We start from the raw sequence: 19,732 nt of genomic DNA on the forward strand, positions 1-19,732 counted from the left end.
GTTGGTCTGCTGTAGTCGAAACAAAATACTGTAAAAATAAAAAAATCCTTCCAGTAGCACCTTAGAGACCAACTAAGTTTGTCATTGGTATGAGCTTTCGTGTACATGCACACTTCTTCAGCTGTTTCAGCTGGCACATTATCTCAGAAAGTGCGAATTATGTAGATTTGCCTTTCAATGTGAAATGGATTGATTATCTCTCCCATCCCTCCCTCCCTCACATCAGCAGGAGCAACTACCTCCTCCTAGAACAGGGGTCAGCAAGGTTTACTGGCCTTGGGCCAGATCACTCCCATGAGTGAGATCGTCTGTGGGCCAGACCGGCGCAGTGCGATGCTGGGAATCGTGTCTGTGCATGCCCAGACGCCCAAAATCGTGCCTGCGAAGAAGCGATTTCGGGTGTCTGGACATGTGCAGATGCAATTTCTGGTATCTTCCCGTGTGCAAACACCATTTCAAGCACCACTCGGTGAGTCCTCGCACCGTGCCACGTTAGTTTAGCGCAGCGCATGGGGGACTTGCCAAGTGGGTGGCACAGTTTGCAGGTGGCTCGTGGGCTGGTAAAACGGTTTTCGTGGGCCGCACCCGGCCCATGGGACGCACGTCGCCGACCCCTGTCCTAGAACATCCCTCCAGTGAATACCTGAATGCTTCTCCCCGCTATTCCTTATTTCTCAGTATAAAATCATAGAATAATTGAAATGTACAGTTGGAAGGAAACCTGAGGGTCATCTAGTCTAACCTCCTCAATGCAGGCATCTCATCTAAATGACTGCTTGAAAACCTGCAAGGAAGGAGAGTCCACCACCTCCTGAGGGAGACCATTCCACTGTCGCAGAGCTCTTCCTGATACTTCGTCTGAATCTCCTTGTAACGTGATGTCATTGGTTCGAGTCCTGCCCTCCAGAGCAGGGGGCAACAAACTTGCTTCCATCTTCCATGTGACAGACCTTGAGATATTTGAAGATGGCTCTCATATCTCCTCTCAGTCTCCTCTGAAAACCATTGTCCAAACCATAAACCAGCTTTGGAATAAAAAGGGTGGCATGCAAGCAGATAAATAATAATTAGAATCTGGATGAAGTAATCCACTTATTCCTGCATATTTCCGGAGCAGCTTTGATTGTGTCCACGTTGAGTGTTTGGCGTTGTCATAGAGATAGCCTCAAGCGATACCTGGATAACAGGCTCATTTGCAGCAGTGAGTCAAGGGGAAGGAAGGCGATCTCGTAAACATTTACCGTGCGGGACTTCAAATGTAAAACAAGACGAATGCAGGAGTTAAGGAAGAATTTACAACCCGGGTGGTGGCATGACTATTGTTTTGTTCTCCCACCCACTCCTCTCTTTCCAGCCTGCAGCCAAAGAGCCATGAATCAGACTATTAATATTCTCAATAAACATCTAATTGCATGTGTGGCACTTTGCACAAGCCAAAACAACTCATTCTTTGAAAAAGATGTGTAAGGGGGAGGGCTTATAGAGAACCCCCCCCCATCTGAAGCAGCCCGTCTCCCAGCAGTCATGAGAGCGAAGGGTCTGATGGAGGGAGTCAGGAAATGGAGAGGGAGTGCCAGGGCTCTGGCTACATCCAAGAGCCCCTGCTCCATAGGCAGGAAGAGAGGGAGGCGGAAAGAGAGGACAGGAATCGGTCAGACAGAAGACCTGTCCCCCCAACGCCGGAATTGAGGAGGAGGAGGAAAGGGAGGCGCTTCTCAGTTCCGAGGCTTTTATGTTGGTCCAGAACGTGGAGGGGGGCAGTGCCGGATTCTGATTCGGAATGAGGAGACATGGAATCAGCAGTTCGTTACACTGTAAATAATGTGCACCAATAAAAACGTCTGAAAGACAAGCATGTTGAAGGTCGTTACTCAAGAGTAGTCACTACAACCCTGACAGCATTCCTGCACTCTTTGAGACTACTTTTGAGCAAAAGGCATCATGAGTGCAGCAGAGGTGCCGGCCGTCAAGGCAGAGGCAGCGGCAGCTAGATTGGAACTGCAACAAATGGACTCAGCCAAGAGAGAACTACAGGAGGCGAAAAAAGACGCAGACGCAGCGCACGAGGAAATCGGTAAAGGAAGGTCATTACTCAAGAGTAGTCACTACAACCCTGACAAGATGTGACCCTCCTTATTTTTTTCACGCAGGAGCACCAGGCAAGTATATACATACACGTGTGTGTTCCTGCAACAGAGATAATACTCAGGACATATTTTTTTTTATAAAAGGACTTCTTCACCCAGGGCATAGGTAAATTATTGAACTCGCTCCCAGAGGAGGCAGTGATAGCCACCAAACCTAGATGGTTTAAAAAGAACTTTGGACAGGAGAGGAGACATTTGATGGCTGGCCTCTGCATCCAGGGTTGGACTTTTCACCGCAAGGCTTAGTTTCCAGACCCTGGATCATCTTGGCTGCCCTCCTATACATGCAAATTCAACATTGCATAGCATCTTATCAGCTTGCCAGTATCCTTCTTAGATTGTGGCTCCCAGAACCATAGCTGCCAAGTTCCGGCCTGAGAAATAAGGGACTGGACCGGAAGTAGAAGACCGGAAGTAGCACTGCCACCATTTTGGAACTGGGCGGAGCATGCTCGGAAGCTACTTTTGATGCTGCTTTGCCCTGTTCCAAAATGGGCGCCGCACCAGAAGTCGCGCTTCAGCCATTTTGGAACTGGGAAAAGCAGCATCAAAAGTCGCTTCTGAGCATGCTCCGCCCAGTTCCAAAATGGCCGCCGCGCCAGAATAAACCGGGAACAGTTGGAAACGGCTGGGAACAGTTGGAAAAACGGGGTTTCCCGGGGAATACGGGAGACTTGGCAGCTATGCCCAGAACTGGGCACAGGACTCCAGGTGGGGTCTGACCAGGGCCGTCTTTACCCAGGGGTGCAAGGGGTGCAAGGCACCCAGATGCCAAATTCTGGGGGGTGCCAGGTGCCCACCTCTGTAGCTGCCTAAGCTCTTAACTATCTACCTGTTATGAAATAATAAATAATTTTGATCAAGCTAGAAAAACAAGATACATATATACCCAGGTGTTACCGAAACGTATATCTACTGTTTCACTAAAGGACTTTTGACTTTGTGCGCTCATTTACCAAAGACATGCCACGCCAGCGGCGGCGCTTGTCAGACTTGGGGGTGCTGGGTGGATCTTTGCACCCTGGTGGCCCATACGCTAAAGACTCCCCTTGGTCTGACAAAGGCAGAAGAGAGCAGGTAGCTATGGGCCTAGGTAGCAGGCTTCACGGCATCTTGCTTCCTCTGCCGCCAGCTCCCTGCACCACCTCCTGCTCTTGGGACCTGATCCTGCCGGCACCCAAGACCTGCAAGCGTGATGGATCTGCTTGGCAGGCTGAGCCAAGGCCCAAGTGAGGGGTTTTGGCTTCCTCTCGTGCTATAAAAAGCAGCCCTTTTTATGATGATGTACTTACAATGTGGAAAATTCCCCCTTAAAAAATGAGGTAGAGGGAGATTGTAAACATTCAATTAACTGCCTTTGGTTACCGGCTGATAACAGTTTCATTCCTGGCATTTGGAGGGGGACATTTCAGCCGACAAAAGGTTTATGCTCTATTAATACGATTAATTGGCTTTAAAAGTGCTACTGGAATCTAATGTTCCATTACTGCGAGGCGAGACACCCTCCCGTCCTATTGCTGCAAAAGAAAAAGAAAAAGCCATTTGTTGAGGGAGGGATATTGTCTAAAGCTTTGAAGAGCCCCCACATTTTCTAGGCTCTTCAAATTAGGGACTCCATAGGATCACGCAGTTCTCCCTTCCTACAATGCAGTGCTTGCGAAGAAACCCTCTGCAATTTGCAGTGCGTACTTCCGGGGCTGTCTGGTTTTTTTTTTAGTTTGTCACTGATTTTATCTCTGGAATATTTTCTTTCCCCAATGGCTTCATTGTCTCGCCTTTCCCGAAAACTGCTTTGAGGTTTCGAGGGGTGATGGCTTACAATCTACAATTCTACGATTCTATGAAATTAATACGATAAAGCAAATATTCTTACCGCTGTATTTGATCACGCGTATCGTTGAATCTCCATCTCCGAAGATGGTGACTGGGGTCAGGCGGACTTCGTAAGCCTCAGGCTTGATCAGCTCAGTCAGGTTGTAGGTGATCAATTCCCCCTTCTGGATCTTCAGGTTCACGGCAATTTCCTGCTCCCACCAGCGCTGCTGTCCGGCCTAGAAGGAAGAGGCAAGGAGGCTGCTGGGTTCCAGGTACTCAAAACACGCAAGTGAGCAGCGCAAAACCCGACAAAACTTGAGAAAACCAGAAAGATGTTTATTTATGAAATATATTAGTTGCTAATTTTTTTGGCCCAGAAACTCAAAACGATGTACAGAACAACTTGGGGAAGAAAACTACATAAAACCAGGAAAAAGATATATTGTATGCTGAAACAGCCCGCCCACTCTAAAAGACTACAGATAGTTATAATTGAAAGGCATGGAGCTCTTGCAGCCCATCGGAAGCCGCATCTTGGTTTTCGAACATTTTTGGAAGTCGAACGGACTTCCGGAACACGTTACGTTTGAGAACTGAGGTACAACCGTAAATACAAAATGGACCCAGTCATAGAATCATAGAATCGTAGAGTTGGAAGGGACCTTAAGGGTCATCCAGTCCAACCCCCTGCAGTGCAGGAATCTCAGCTGAAGCACCCATGAGAGATGGCCATCTAACCTCTGCTTAGAAACCTCCAAGGAAGGAAAGTCCACCGCCTCCTGAGGGAGACCGTTCCCCTGTTGAACAGCTCTTTCGGTCCACTAGGATATTTTTCTATCCCACCTCTACTGAAATGAATGAGAGGTGACAGGATAGCCATCTTCCAATATCTGAATGGCTGCCACATGGAAAATTGAGCAAGCTGGTTTTCTCCTGCTATGGAGGCTAGGACTCGAATCCATGGCTTCAAGTTACAATAAAGGAGATTCCAACTAAACATCAGGAAGGACTTTTCTGACGGTAAGAGCTGCTTTACAGTGGAACAGACTCCCTTGGAAGGTGGTAGACTCTCCTTTGTTGGAGGTGTTTAAACGGAGGTTGGGTGGCTACCTCCTGCCAGGGATTCTTCAGCTGTAATGGGTTCGACTGGATGACCCTTGAGGGTCCCTTCCAATTCTACAGCTCCATGACTCTATGCATGGGAGATGCAGAAAAGCGTATCAAACTATAACCTAAAATGTAAATATATTACCAGGGCCCGCTCCCCTCATTCGTCCACCATTTTTTGCTCCTGACATTTTTTTCTGACAGAAAGGAAAAGGGTTGAAGGCTCTCCTTCTGTTCCATATTCCCCTTGTGATCCCCCCCCCCAAACCTGAAACATCTTTCCAATTACCAGCCTTACTGACAACGAAAAAAGGTTGCTTTTGAGCAGCCAGTTCTTCCTGCAAGTAATACTTGTCCTCAGGGCATGAAGGGGGTAAAGCAGTCAATATTTATTGCCCCTCCCAAGGGCACCCGTCAGGTGACATCTTGGGGTTGTGGAAATGTTCCTTGTCGAGAGGTCTAGTGTGACAAGAAGATGGCTGCAATTTCTTATGGCAAACTTGGGAAACAAACAAACAGACAGACAGACCTAGTCAACCAACCTTTTTATTCCACATCTTTAATCTGCGCAAGGAATACATAAGTCAGACAGGGCAAAACAATCCACCCCATTTGTCAAGCGTGATCCGCAAGAACAAAAAGTGCATTGAGAATAAAAGGGCTGCCTGGAATGATTCCAGTGGTGCTGAGTCCTTTGGAAGGGCTCATCCGTGATTTAAGCAGAGATCCCCTTCTTTCTGATCTCCTAATTCACATCCCAAATCACCGAGTTCATTTTAAAAGGCAGAGCCAAGCACCAAACTGCTAGAAAGGCTCAGATAAAGTTTCAGATCCTGTAAGTGCACAAAGTATGTAATGATCAGCGAAATTGGCTCTGCTACAGGTGCCATGTAATAGCCATTCCACATTGGTAAGAACTCAATCATTGGAACTCCCCGCCTATTGATACCAAGCAGTTTCCTTCACGGTGCTCTTTTTTCTCGCCTGCTAAAAACATTATTCTTCAGACAACCCTAAACAGATGCTTGGAAAACTGGTGTTAATTCTAACCCGTTTAACTTTTTGTAAGTTTTTTTTAAAATCATTTTTATTAATTTTCCAATAAAAACAGCCAATCAACACATACAGTGAGGGGAAAAAAGTATTTGATCCCCTGCTAAATTTGCCCGTTCGCCCTCTGACGAAGAAATGACCAGTCCATAATTTTAATGGTAGGTTTACTGTAGCTGTGAGAGACAGTTCGAGTGTCTTCAAAGTCCATGACACCTTTGGTAGAGGCTGTTCTCCAACTGGAGCGCTTACAGGCAGGTGTTTCCCAATTGTTGGTGTTTATACTACTTTTTTTAGATTTGGCTTGAGACAGTCTTTAAACCTCTTTTGTTGACCACCAGCACTGCGCTTTCCATTCTTAAGTTTGGAATAGAGCAGTTGCTTTGGAAGACGATCATCAGGCATCCGCACAACATGACCAGTCCAACGAAGTTGATGTTGAAGAATCATGGCTTCAACACTGGTGATCTTTGCTTCTTCCAGTACACTGATATTAGTTTGCCTGTCTTTCCAAGTGATGTGTAAAATTCTTCAGAGACACCGTTGATGGAATCTTTCGAGGAGTCGAAGGTGGTGTTTATAAGTGGTCCATGTTTCACAAGCATATAGTAAGGTTGGTAGTACAATAGCTTTGTAAACAAGCATTTTGGTTTCCCTGCGAATGTCCCAGTCCTCAAACAGTCTGGATGGCCATCTGCCTGGGATTCTTTTGCTGTGATTCTTGCATCGCAGAGGGTTGGAGTAGATTACTTTTGTGGTCCCTTACAGCTCTACGATTTCTATATATGTAGAGAGAAAACCCTATCAACCAGTTCAGAACAAAGTCTGGCTGGTGGATGCAATTGCCTTGTCTTCATAAACGGAGTCTTTCGAGTCTTCATAAATGGAGTCTTTTAACAAACCTTTGCCCAACCACAGTGTGTAGGCTTGATTTCATTTGACATCCTACGCTAGCCTTGTTGATGGGAACAAACCACTCAAAGTGCAAAGAAGCCAGCGCAGAGATGCCTCTTTAAACATTGCTGCTTCTCTGGGAAATTGCATCGGGAGACGGTTTGCTTGCAGAGAGACTTTCCATTTGACCCAAGAGGGAAATTGATGGGCTACTCTCCATTATTCATTAGGATGTAAGTGAGCAAATTTGTTTGCTTGTTTTGAGATCTTACAGCCGATTTTCAAGGCTGTTCTCTCACAGAGCTGCTTCCAATATGTAAAACGGCAATAGAGCCCTGAAGAATGGATCAAAAAAGCAATAAAAGCCCACTCTCTGTGCTTTCCAGAAGTGATTGAAGCCAATTCCGCCCCCGCCCCCCCAGCTTTCCCAGCTAGATGAGAAGGTCTTCACATCAGGAGTTCATTTGTTGTGAATTGCCTTGTGATATTTGGGTGAAGTGTGGTATACAAATTTAATAATGAACAAACAATTCAAATCAATAAATTTGGGGTTGTTTTAAAGCCGATTTTCGGTTAGGTTCCCCCCTACTGTTTTAAAAACAACTTTAGCTGCTTCATTATATGTCTGTTAAAAAAAGTCTTGTGGCAAATATGCAAAAGGACATTCCTAAATTAATCAGTTTAATCATGAAAATTAAAACACGATGAAAAAGGCAGAGCTTGACAACAATGTCAGAGGAGCCCTCCTGGATCAGACCGGTGGCCCATCTTGTCCAGCCTCCTGTTCTCATGGAGGCCAACCAAATACCTGGGGCAAACTTGCAAGTAGGTTTGAGAACAGCAGCAATTCTCCCTTCCTGCGGTTTCCAGACGCTGGTATCCAGAAGCATGGCTGCTTCCCAATGCAGAGGCAGAGCCGAGCCATCCTGACTTATAGCCACTGACAGCCCTCTCCTCCAAGTTTGTTGGAACCAAGAATCTTACGCACCCTTTTAGACTATAAACTGTAGTCCACGAAAGGTAATGAGCATGTTAGTTTTTAAGATACCGCAAGTCTCTTTGTTGCTTCCATTTCATTTAAGTGTATCAGCGGAATCAATAAGTTTGGCTCGGGGTGAAGGATGAAAGATGCCAGACTCAGCCCCAGTTAAAATGGGAAGGAGAGCGACCTGCAACAAAAGGCGGCATGGTATTTAATGATTCATATATTGCTTAGCTGCAAAAGAGCAAAGTTGTGTCCCGACATGTAACCGCAGACTGCCTGGGACAGGAGAATAATTGGGCTATTATGCAAGATGACTTTAAAGGGGAGACAGCAATTTCAGAACGTGCTGAAAGTTCCCTTTGAACTCCCCCATTACTGATATTATTTTAATTTGTGGCCAAGATCATTATATATAAATGAAATAGAAAAGAAAATAATAAAAACAAATGCGGGGGAGGGGGGGAGATAGCATAGCAAGCAAGCAAGCAAGCAAACACCCTACAGCAGGCATGTCAAACCTGCGGCCCTCCAGATGTTTTGGCCTACAACTCCCATGATCCCTAGCTAGCAGGACCAGTGGTTGGGGAAGATGGGAATTGTAGTCCAAAACATCTGGAGGGCCGCAGGTTTGACATGCCTGCCCTACAGTATGGTGAATAAATTGAAAGAAAAAAAAATATCATCATTTACATTGGAATTCCAGAAATGTAAAAATAGGGCCTACCTCTCCATTAATTTGTTTTCTTGATTGTGCTTCTCTCATAATTTTTTATCATTAAGGCAGTTTGCCAAATTTTTCTTAACCAATTAGACACGGTAAGGGGAAATATTTATTTTCCCATTTTCCCGCAAGACACTGTTTTGCTGCTGTTAGCAGTGTAGTAATAAGCTGCAAATCGGTATTAATGGCTTCATTTTATATTTTGAAGGGCAACCCAAATGATCAGGGGGGTGGAGGCAATGATGGCGTCCGATGGCTACTAGCCAAGCTGGCTATGCCCTGCCTCCCCAGGAGGCAGTTGCTGGAAATTGCTGGAGGGGAAAGGGCTCTTGTGCTTGGATCCTGCTCCCCTGGTTCCCATAGGCAACTGTTCAGCCCCTGTGAGAACAGCCAGCAGGTTCTTCTTGTGTTCTTAGACCTTGTGCTTCGTGAGACAAACCACGTATAAATATTCCTTGCATTCTGCATGCAGCTCAGAGGACTTGGCGCTCATCCAGGCTTGTGTGTTGAGCACGCTGCTTTATGGAAGTGGGTTGTGGGCAACCGACAACCATCAGGAGCGACACCTCAACACCTTCCACATGCATTACAATCCCAAACAAAGATGTGCTCTCCCAAGCCCACGTTCCTGGCCTCTTCACACTCTTGTCTCCACGATGTCTACGCTGGTTTGGTCACGTCCACACAATGGAAGATGGCAAGACGCCCAAGGACGCACTCCATGTGGAACTGGCTTCAGGCACCAGGCCTGTTGGCAGAATAACTCTGTGCTACAAAGATGCTGCAAACATGGCATGATGTCTAGCAACATCAACCCCGCCATGTGGGAATCCCTTGCAGATGACCGCAATGCCAGGAGACAGACAGTTAACTTGTGCATCCAGAGGAGGAATGACCACTGGGAGGAGTGCCGAGAGAAGAAACTCCAAGGTGCATCTGCAGCAGCACAACTGGACGCCTTCATCTGCCCCAGCTGCAACAAAACATGTCTCTCCTGTATCAGTCTCTACAGCCACAGCAGGCACTGTAACTCTCCAACAGTCTGACTTCACCCACAAAAGCGCACTGTTCCATTCAGGGCAGTCTTTAGCATATGCGGCGCACAACTATCTCCCAGGCTGCTGCGGGAGGAGAGCAATCCCCACAGAGGCTTGTGAGGGAAGCTGCATGCCTCGTGTGAGCAGCATGCATGCACCGGCTGGGCCTCTCGATGGCCCACCAATCCCAGGTGCTCAGGAGGGCGGAGCTGGCCGGCTGCCTCAGCCCCTGCAGAAGAGCCTGCGGTGCTCCGACGGGCTCTGCTGCTCCACTCAGCAGCGGCTGTCAGTTGGCCTGGCTCTTCAATCCCCGGGCTCCAAATCTCGGCCCTTGACTCTCAGCTTGGCACCCCTGAGAGCCCAGCGCCCAGGTGCCCTGCACCCCCAGCGCCTATGGGTAAGCCGGCCCTGGTTCCATTGTCTCCTGAGACAGACAGATGCCTAAACAACATCCAGGTAGCTGAATAAAAAGAGAGATTTAAGGTGAATCTGTGCATTGCTTGCTTTTACTGAGGTCTTTTGCCAGGTTGTGATGGTCACCCATACACGAGAGAGAGAAGCAGACAATGACAGGTCCTGTTCTCTTTCACTGGCTTCATCTCCTCCTGCCGAGCTTGAGTGACAGCTCAATTTTTTCAGCTCCAAGGGATCTTGGTGATCAACGCCGTTGCAGCCGGGAGGGGGGTGGTGCGGTAGGGAGGACAGCTCGCTCCGGAAACTTAAAGGTTTTCAACTTCCACAAGATTGTTATCCGTCAAAACCCTCTTGACATGTGTGTTTAGCACTCTCTCTGTCAGGGAACAGCGGCAGAATGACAAGAGGTGCTGTTTAAGGAATTCTGCCACAGAGCCGGGCGATTGATCTCCGGTGGAATCTGGGTCGTTTCTCACTCAGATCCAGACAAACTTTTGTCTCGCTGGGAAATTAAACACACAAAAAAGCATCTGCATTCACGAGGTGGCAGGGATGATTTCCCACTTCCAAGACTGCCTGAGCGGTGTCTGAGCACCACAGCTCATCTCTTGCCATTTATTCCTTGTTATTCAACAAGAAGGAAAGAAGGATGAAGGAAAGAAAGAAAGGGTGGCAGGCGGGTGGTGAATCATCCATTCATCTGCGCAGGGAAGGACCGCTCCTGCTCCATCTGGCAAGTGATTGACACCGCTATCTGCCCTTTCAGGATCCTGGAAGTTGCCGATATCGCCTCCTGTGCCCTCCCATCAATCAAGATGTGATTGACGCGGAACCACTTCCGAGAAGGCTGGCGAAACTCTCTAGAAAACAGTAGGGCAAAAGAGCATGGGTGCTGGATCAGGCCAGTGGCCCGTCTGCAGCTGGAACCATCAACGCTTCTCAAGGCCACTGGAGGGGAGCAAGTGCTCTCGCACTCACATCCTGCTTGCTGGTTTCTCCTCGAGGCAACTGGTTGTGAGGACAGGAATGCTGGAGTGGATGGACTGCTTGCATGATTCTGGGATAGTTTTATGGGCTTAGTTAGCCCAGCATCCTGCTCTCAGGATGCCCCATTGGGAATGATGATGATGATGATAAATTCATTATTTATACCCTGTCCATCTGGCTGGGTTTCCCCAGCCACTCTGGGAGGCTCTCAACAGAATATTAAAAAACATCATAAAAGATTTATATGCCGCCCATCTCACTGGGTTTCCCCAGCCGCTCTGGCCAGCTCCCAACAAAATAGTAAAAGATCAAACATTAAAAACTTCCCTCAACAGGGCTGCCTTCAGATGTCCTCTAAAAGTCTGGTAGTTATTTTTCTTTTTGACATCTGGTGGGAGGGTGTTCCACAGGGCGGGCACCACTACCGAGAAGGCCTGGTTCCCTGTAACTTGGCTTCTCGCAGTGAGGGAACCTCCAGAAGGCCCTCGGCACTGGACCTCAGTGTCCGGGCTGAATGATGGGGGTGGAGATGCTCCTTCAGGGATACTGGGCCGAGGCTGTTTAGGGCTTTCAAAGTCAGCACCAACACTTTGAATTGTGCTTGGAAACGTACTGGGAGCCAATGTAGGTCTTTCAGGACCAGTGTTATGTGGTCTCGGCGGCTGCTCCCAGTCACCAGTCTAGCTGCCGCATTCTGGATTTGTTGAAAGCCCATAAGCAGGACCTGAATGCATTTTGTCTCTCTGCTCTTACCACACATGTTCTATGTTTCTCTGGGCTCAAGGGATCTGCACTGCAGGGGCCATCCCTAGATTAAAGCGGGTTGGGCTAGATGACCCTCTGGGTCCCTTCCTAACCTACAATTCTATGATTCCAGCCAAGATTTTGCACAAGAAGAAATGAAGAGCTCTGGATTTTTATTTTTTATTTTTGCTAAACCACAGGCATAGAGGATATTTTGTTTTTGTTTAGTGAAAAGCTTCATTTAAGTTTTAAAACCCCCATGTTGCTCTGCTCTAACAACACAAAACACCCCGAGCTCCTCAGAACTCCACAGGGCAGCATTTTTGACAGCCTCACTTTGTAATGCCTATCGGAACGCCTCTAAGGCCCAGACCGGCGTGGAGTTCCAGTCTTTTAGAATGTGGGAAATGAAGAACTTTGTTTAAGCACAGATTGAAATGGTCCCTCTGTCACAGAGTGACTTGGAAAAAGATCAGAATTTTGTTTAGCCTGGAGCACAGAAGAACGAGAGGAGGTAGGATAGCTACGTTCAAATATCTGAAGCGCTGCCCCATGGAAGATTTCTTGATTTCTCCTGCTCCAGATGTTAGGACCCAAACCAAAGAATTCAAATGACACGAAAGGAGGTCATTCAACATTAGGAGGCAGACTGAATTGTACAATAGTCACACAAGCCTGCAACCAGCTATCTGCTGTGCATGTAAAAGGGGGGGGGGTGTAAACTCTGCTAAGTAAAAGGACTTGCTAGCGCAAGTTAGGAAGGATGTTAATAAACAATATATCCTCTCCTGCCACCCTGAACATTCCCACAAACACCAAGCATGGGACCAAACCCCAGGGTTAATTTGGATGATCCTTTCAGGTGCAAAAGATCCCTTTGGCCCGGAGCCCTGAAGCATCTATATAAGCACATGGAATGGTGGGAAGGGTCAGGCCTGCCAACCAAACCCAGAAACCCAGGTGCCAGTTAATTAACGGCACAAACCGAGAAGACGAGGTGATGACCCCTGTCAGTCATCCACAGACTGCTGTCGCAAAATAGACTTTTGTGCTCAAGGGAATGAAATGGCCGTAGCAATAATAATAATAAAAATTAAAAGGAGGCAAGATGCTCAAAGGACAGGATGGTGACAGACTCTTAAACACCTTGATTGGATCACCTTCTTTTCATCTGAGGGCCACTGTCAACCTGAGCCAACCTTCCAAGGGCCACAGACCTGGTGTCTTACTGGGCAGAGGGAGAAGGGTTGAGATTGTGTCACTCTTGGGGAAAAGCATCAAGGTTTCCAGGCCCTTGATAATTTGGGTCGCCCTCCTCTGTACACTGTTATAAAATCATATTGGGGGGTGGTGGTTGCAGGACACCATTATTAATGAACAGAGAGGGGTGACAGAATTTGACAGCTGCAATACCCAGAATCCTGTTCAATGCCATCTTCCCTGTCTCCCCACCCCTCCCGCTAGGACGTGACCCTGCCTGAAGGCTTAAGGATCTGCATATGCACAACAGTTAGCATAAACTCACACATTTCCCCTCTCCACCTCCCCTCTGCCCAGAACAAAACAATGTTTCCAGAAGAAGGGGGGGGGAAACCGCCCAAATCCAAAGTGACACTTTTCTACTCAAGTTAATAATACAGCCTATTATATGTTCTCTTACCATGAAATCTCTATCCGCTGCCTCTGTATTAGAATTGCTGTTTTATATCTTAGAACTGTACATGTCAGGACTGCTACCTTTTAATTAGAAATCCCTGTATTAGGTATGTTTTCCAGGTATATTTTCTGTATGAACCCTGTATGATCCCAACCCACCTGAACCTTGCCCTACTACCACCCTATACCCATTCAAGGACACACGGACAATAGAGGGATTAGCTGGAACAACCTTATTCAAATAAATTGCCATCCTCTACGTAGCCCACCCTTCCATGGCCTGGAGGAAAACACCTGCCGGGCGGACTTCCACCCCACGGAAATCGCCAGGAACTGCCCCACCTCTGCACCCATCTCGACTGATTGCCCTTCCTGCCAAACAACAGGGAGCACCATCAGCGACAGGAGAAGAGCGATTGACATCTCTCCATCTGAAAGGAAAAGTCATCTCCGCACCCAGCTAATCCGATCCCCCACCCGTCGCCCTTGTCTCCCCCTCCCTCCCAGTCCAGAGATTTCCATGCAGGGACAGGAGGGTATATAAGGGGACTTTACCATTTCCCGGGGTTCCTTCCTTCTTTCCAGAGGCAGGGACCCTACAGCTGTAGCTTTGCATTCTGCAATAAAGGGATCAGTTTGTTTTTCCTGACAGCATCGTGTGGTCTCTGTCATTTTCCCGGCGGAGCTGAACTTAGTGCAAATTTTGGAGCTTCCGACCCGCGTCTGTCCTTCTTAAAAGGCAACGCATTTTGGGGTACATTTTTCATAACAACACCTTCCAGCTATGATTCTAGGATGTGTCAATAGAGTTCTAGGCAAGCAGGGAGATGGACCAGGACAACACACTTGGTCTCAAATCCAGAAGTGAATTTGGGGCAGGGCAACCCATTCTGACAAATCAGGTGCCGAGCCTAAGGGACATCGCAATCTACACAATCCCCTTTATGTCCTTGGGAGTTCTTCCAAAATAATTACAATGGAAGGAAATAATTACCTCCAAGGACGTGCTTTAGCCCCAGCAGAGAAATTATTTTTCTCCTGGCCCAGATTTTGAGCTCTATTTCATCCCGTCCTATTTTAGTGTTGGCCATCCATAAACCTCTTGCAAACAAGATCTGAAAACCGCTGTGGGTTTCGCTGCTTTAGAAGCGAGCTCTTCTCCCAGTTAACTTGGCCCTGGGTGGCATCTGGAATGAAACCCAAGTGTAAGATTGTGGATTAAGCACCCCCTCTCCAACAGGGTGGTTAATTTAAGAAATCAAGGCAAGGCAATCTAAACCTCTCAGTCGGAACACTCGACACCCGCTCTCCAAAATCAACTCTTTGCCAAAGATGGAAATGAGATGATGTTTTCTCCAACAAAAGTGTGTGGAGATTTTGTTAAAAAAAGGTCTCAGCCATTTTTATTTTGCATAGGTTGAGAGCTCCTTTAGCACAGCAGCTGTGAGATGAAGAATCCCCCATTTATCGCTTTGTTTTTATTCCATTTTTCAGAGTGAGAAACCCTCCAGACGCAGCTCATGGCGATTTTAAAACTTAAAATGACAACAATAGTTGATACGCAATTAAAGATGAACTCACCGCCAGCATGTATGACAAAATCAACCAAGAAGCAAGCCAAACAAAAAAGTTTTGAAGGACTGCTTAAAGGCAGCTACTGTTAAGGACATTCTGCAGATGTGGAGCCAACACCAAGACGACCCTGACTTTGGCAACTGCCAGTCTGAAGGTGGAGCAGAAAGTAAGTCTGATTTCGGGGCTGAGCATCTTCCAGCATCGAAGGGGGTTGCTCTAGATGACCCTCAGGGCCTCTTCCAGCTCTACAGTTCTAGGATTCTATATGGGTTCTTCAAGCAGTTCTTCAAATAGCTTGGTTCCAATGTGACCTAAATTGACAGATTCCTCATCTTTAGTGAGCAGGGCTTAAGCATCAGAAAGAAAAGGGGTGGTGGACACTTTGGAACTCCCTGCCTCTTGATACCAGGCAGGCATCTCCACTGTATTCTTTTCAGCACTTGCTAAAGCTGTCCAAATTGGCAGCCATTGCTGTCTCCTGTGGGAGGGAGTTCCATAGCTTGAATGAAGAGCTTTCTTTTATCTGCAATCCCAGGTAAACATGAATAAGACTGTATACCTAAGTATGTCTACTCAGAGTTTGAGCTCAATGGGGTCAAGTCCTACAACAGCAGGCATAGGATTGAAGTGGCCCATAGCTGCCTTTCCTGGGGGCAAAAGGGGCCACGGGACCCATGAATGATTTTTTAAAGTGTTATGGTTGTTTTTCCCCCCCTTTCCTTTTTAACATGTGGGTGAGAATTTGATCCGCCTTCAAGCCACCCCAGGAAGACTGGTGTGCCTAAAGATCAAACTGTATTATTTAACACTCATTCCCACTCCTTATCAGGTTCCATAACTGAGTCAAAGAGGGATATTCGCTTTGGCAAATGTGTTTGCATTGAGAGATTTCTTGAACATTATCGCTGAGCAGACTAACTCTTAAGCAAATTCTCAGCAGGTGTCAACAGGGAAGAAGGCGTCTAATTATCACCCTGGCTCCAGGAGATATCACGGCAATAATGAAGGAAGAGAGCGGAGTCTCCTTCTCTCTTCCTCAAACAAACACACACGTGAAAATCCCCATTTGCAGTTGAGTCACATAACCAACGCAGTGAAGGCTCCCTAATGGGCACTTCTGGACATTTAAAAGATTGTGCCTATTTATTTGAAAGATGTCCTACCCACCCTTCACCATAAGGTTCCAAGGTGGGTGAGGACAATACCTTGATAGAACTGCGGAGCTGGAAGGGATCCCCAAAGGTCCTCTAGTCCAACCCCCTGCAATGCTGGAATCTCAACTAAAGCATCCATGGCAGGTGGCCATCCAAGCTCTGCTTAGAAACCTCCATTCCCCAGCCCAGCATTTTCCAAGGGAGACCACTCTGCTGTTGAACGGTTCTTGCCTAATATTTAGTTGGAATCTCCTCCCTTCCAGAGCAGGAGAAAACAAGCTTGCTCCATCTTCCATGTGACAGCCCTTTAGATCTTTGACAACGGAGAACATCTTGCCTCACAGCCCTCTCTTCTCCAGGCTAAAGGCAGTGTGCACATTGATGGATTTGCACTTAATGAATGAAATTAACCAAATGAACGCAAATCAATGAAAATGAATGTTCTTTGCATCCCTTCCTGGCCCAGTCACCATAACTTTAGGGGATGGTCCATAGATCAACTGATTTGAGCCTCTTCTGGTAGGGGCCATTACTCTCACCTGGAGTACTGGGTCCAGTTCTGGGCACCACAGTTCAAGAAGGATACTGACAAACTGGAACGTGTCCAGAGGAGGGCAACCAAAATGGTCAAAGGCCTGGAAACGATGCCTTATGTGGAATGGCTTAGGGAGCTGGGTATGTTTAGCCTGGAGAAGAGAAGGTTAAGGGTTGATATGATAGCCATGTTCAAATATATAAAAGGATGTCATATGGAGGAGGGAGAAAGGTTGTTTTCTGCTGCTCCAGAGAAGCGGACATGGAGCAATGAATTCAAACTACAAGAAAGAAGATTCCACCTAAACATTAGGAAGAACTTCCTGACAGTAAGAGCTGTTCGGCAGTGGAATTTGCTACCAAGGAGTGTGGTAGAGTCTCCTTCTTTGGAGGTCTTTAAGCAGAGGCTTGACAGGCATATGTCAAGAATGCTTTGATGGTGTTTCCTGTTCGGCAGGGGGTTGGACTGGATGGCCCTTGTGGTCTCTTCCAACTCTATGATTCTATGATTCTAGGCCATTTGTGACCATTCACTTCTTCACACGGTGCAGAGGTAAACTGTGGAACTCCCTCCCACAGGAGGCAGAGATGACCACCGATTTGGATGGCTGTAAAAGAGGGTTCCTCACAGGCACCCACAGGTTGGCCACTGCAAGAACAGGATGCTGCTGGACTGGAAGGGCCACAGGGCTGGTGCAGCAGGCTCCCCCTATTTTATTATGGAGCCTCCAGGCAGTCTATCTAGATTCTTAGGGTTATTTGGCCCCTGTGCGAACAGGATGCCAGACGACAAGCCTGATCCACCAGGATTCTTTGAATGTTCTTAAGTTTGAGCTGGCAGAACCGTCTCCGACTTGCTTCTCCTCTTGGCACAGCCCCACCACCGTACTCATTTAGCAAGCAAGCAAATAGCGCGAGGGCCGAGGGGAGCTGTTCCAGAACGCTTTGAGCTCCCCTACCAAACGGCAAGCAGCTCAGATCCTGTCGCTTTGCCTGAAACGTGCTCTTGCCGCCAGAGCCGAGGTGAGACAACTCCCCATCGCAGACATGTCAGCCCTTTCAAAAGCCGCTTATCTCCACGAGTGCTCTTTGATAATGCCTTGTAAGCTTTGCCCGGGGGCCCTGTGTCTCGAGCAGCCGATCCGGGGAGCGCCGAGCACGTCCCGCCATCTTGCCTTTCTGAAGACAAACCCGCCTCGCAGGTGCCACTTGTGAGGACATAATGAATATCAAAGTGCTCGTGTAACTCCTCAGATAAAGGAGGACGCAATTATTGTTCCAGACCAACGCTGGCAGGCGGATAAAAAAGGCAGCCTTTGCCTTGCATCATCTCATCCACAGGGAAAGTCAGGAACTAGTCAACGACGTTGAAAGAACTGGTCTTGGTTCTCTGCTCACCAGGATGTTGTCCTCGACCGAGACCAAAGGCTGCCCATAATCTTCTCACTTTGCCATTGGTTTATCCTGCAAAGTCCAGGTCGGCCTTTGCTGATCTGGTGCCCTCCTGATGTTTGCGACCAAGAACAATAAAAAGTTGTGTAGCAGTGTAATGAACTCCCTCAGAAGGTGGGGGACTCTCCATCTCTGGAGGTATTTAAGCAGCGGTTGGGGGGCGGGCATCTGACAGCAATACCTCAAGGACTGCCTCTCCCCATATAAACCGACCTGGAGCCTACATTCATCATCTGAGACCCTTCATTGTGTGCAAACTAAGGCTCAGGGGGGCAGATCCAACCCAATCGCCTTCTAAATCCGGCCCACGGATGGTCCGGGAATCAGCGTGTTTTTACATGAGTAGAATGAGTCCTTTTATTTACAGGTAGGTAGCCGTGTTGGTCTGGATCGAAGTAAAATAAAAAAATTCCTTCAGTAGCACCTTAAAGACCAACTAAGTTTTTATTTTGGTATGAGCTTTCGTGTGCATGCACACTTCTTCCTTTTATTTAAAATGCATCTCTGGGTTATTTGTGGGGCCTCCCTGGTGTTTTTACATGCGTAAGAGGTGTGCTTTTATATAAAATGCATCTCTGGGTTATTTGTGGGGCATAGGAATTTATTCATTATTATTATTTTCCAAAATCTAGTTCGCCCCCCCCACAAGGTCCGAGGTACAGTGGACTGGCCCCCTGCTGAAAAAGTTTGTTGACCCCTGTTATTCCATAGTGGGATTATAAATGTGCAACTCAACATATGTCACATACCTGCCAGGGACCTCATGCAACCTTTGACCTTTGCCCAAGTGATGTGACGAGGAGGGAGGGATGCCAACTTTGGCCAAAGTGGGGTGATTAAATTCCTAAAGACCATTCAGATCATTTTTAAAGTCCTCGTGAAAATTCACCAGCAGTTTAGCACCGATTCCTCCTCCTATACAGCTTTGTTTCTGTAGTTTTCCCCAAATCTACCTATTTCTGAGAGCAAGCTTTTTCTATAAAATGATGGGTTTGGGTGTGTTATTTTCACTGAAATGGATATTTGTATGGACACTCTCCCCTAATAAATATGCAAGTCGTTTGGTCAGAAAACTGCAGCACAAGATTCAGGCACAACCAGTTCTCCATCTTTATAGCCAAAAGAGTCGCAATTATTTTACTGTACTTTTAGAAGACAACTGAAGGCAGCCCTGTTTAGGGAAGTTTTTAATGTTTGATGCTGTACTGTTTTTAATATGCAGTTGGAAGCCGCCCAGAGTGGCTGGGGAAACCCAGCCAGATGGGCGGGGTATAAATAATAAATTATTATTATTATTATTATTATTATTATTATTATTAATATGCTGGGCTCCATATACAGAGTTTTTTGCCCTTCCTGCCTTTCCCTCAACACCCTCAACAACAAGGGAAAAAACACAACGTGAAGCTCGTGCAGCAAATCGTGATGACACTGCAGGTGTCTGTCTCCGCTGCAAAACA

At 47.1% G+C, this 19,732-nt stretch overlaps 1 protein-coding gene across 1 annotated transcript in view; it reads right to left on the bottom strand.

Annotated features, from left to right (window-relative positions):
* MDGA2 (MAM domain containing glycosylphosphatidylinositol anchor 2) overlaps positions 1 to 19,732 on the bottom strand; it is a 372,105-nt gene that overhangs the window by 26,804 nt on the left and 325,569 nt on the right. The window contains exon 11 of the mRNA XM_060269123.1: positions 4,021 to 4,198. Coding sequence (XP_060125106.1) covers positions 4,021 to 4,198 — 178 coding nt within the window. The remainder of the gene's footprint in view (positions 1 to 4,020; positions 4,199 to 19,732) is intronic.

The sequence above is a fragment of the Zootoca vivipara genome, chromosome 1 (assembly GCF_963506605.1).
Source record: "Zootoca vivipara chromosome 1, rZooViv1.1, whole genome shotgun sequence".
Classification (NCBI taxonomy): domain Eukaryota; kingdom Metazoa; phylum Chordata; class Lepidosauria; order Squamata; family Lacertidae; genus Zootoca; species Zootoca vivipara.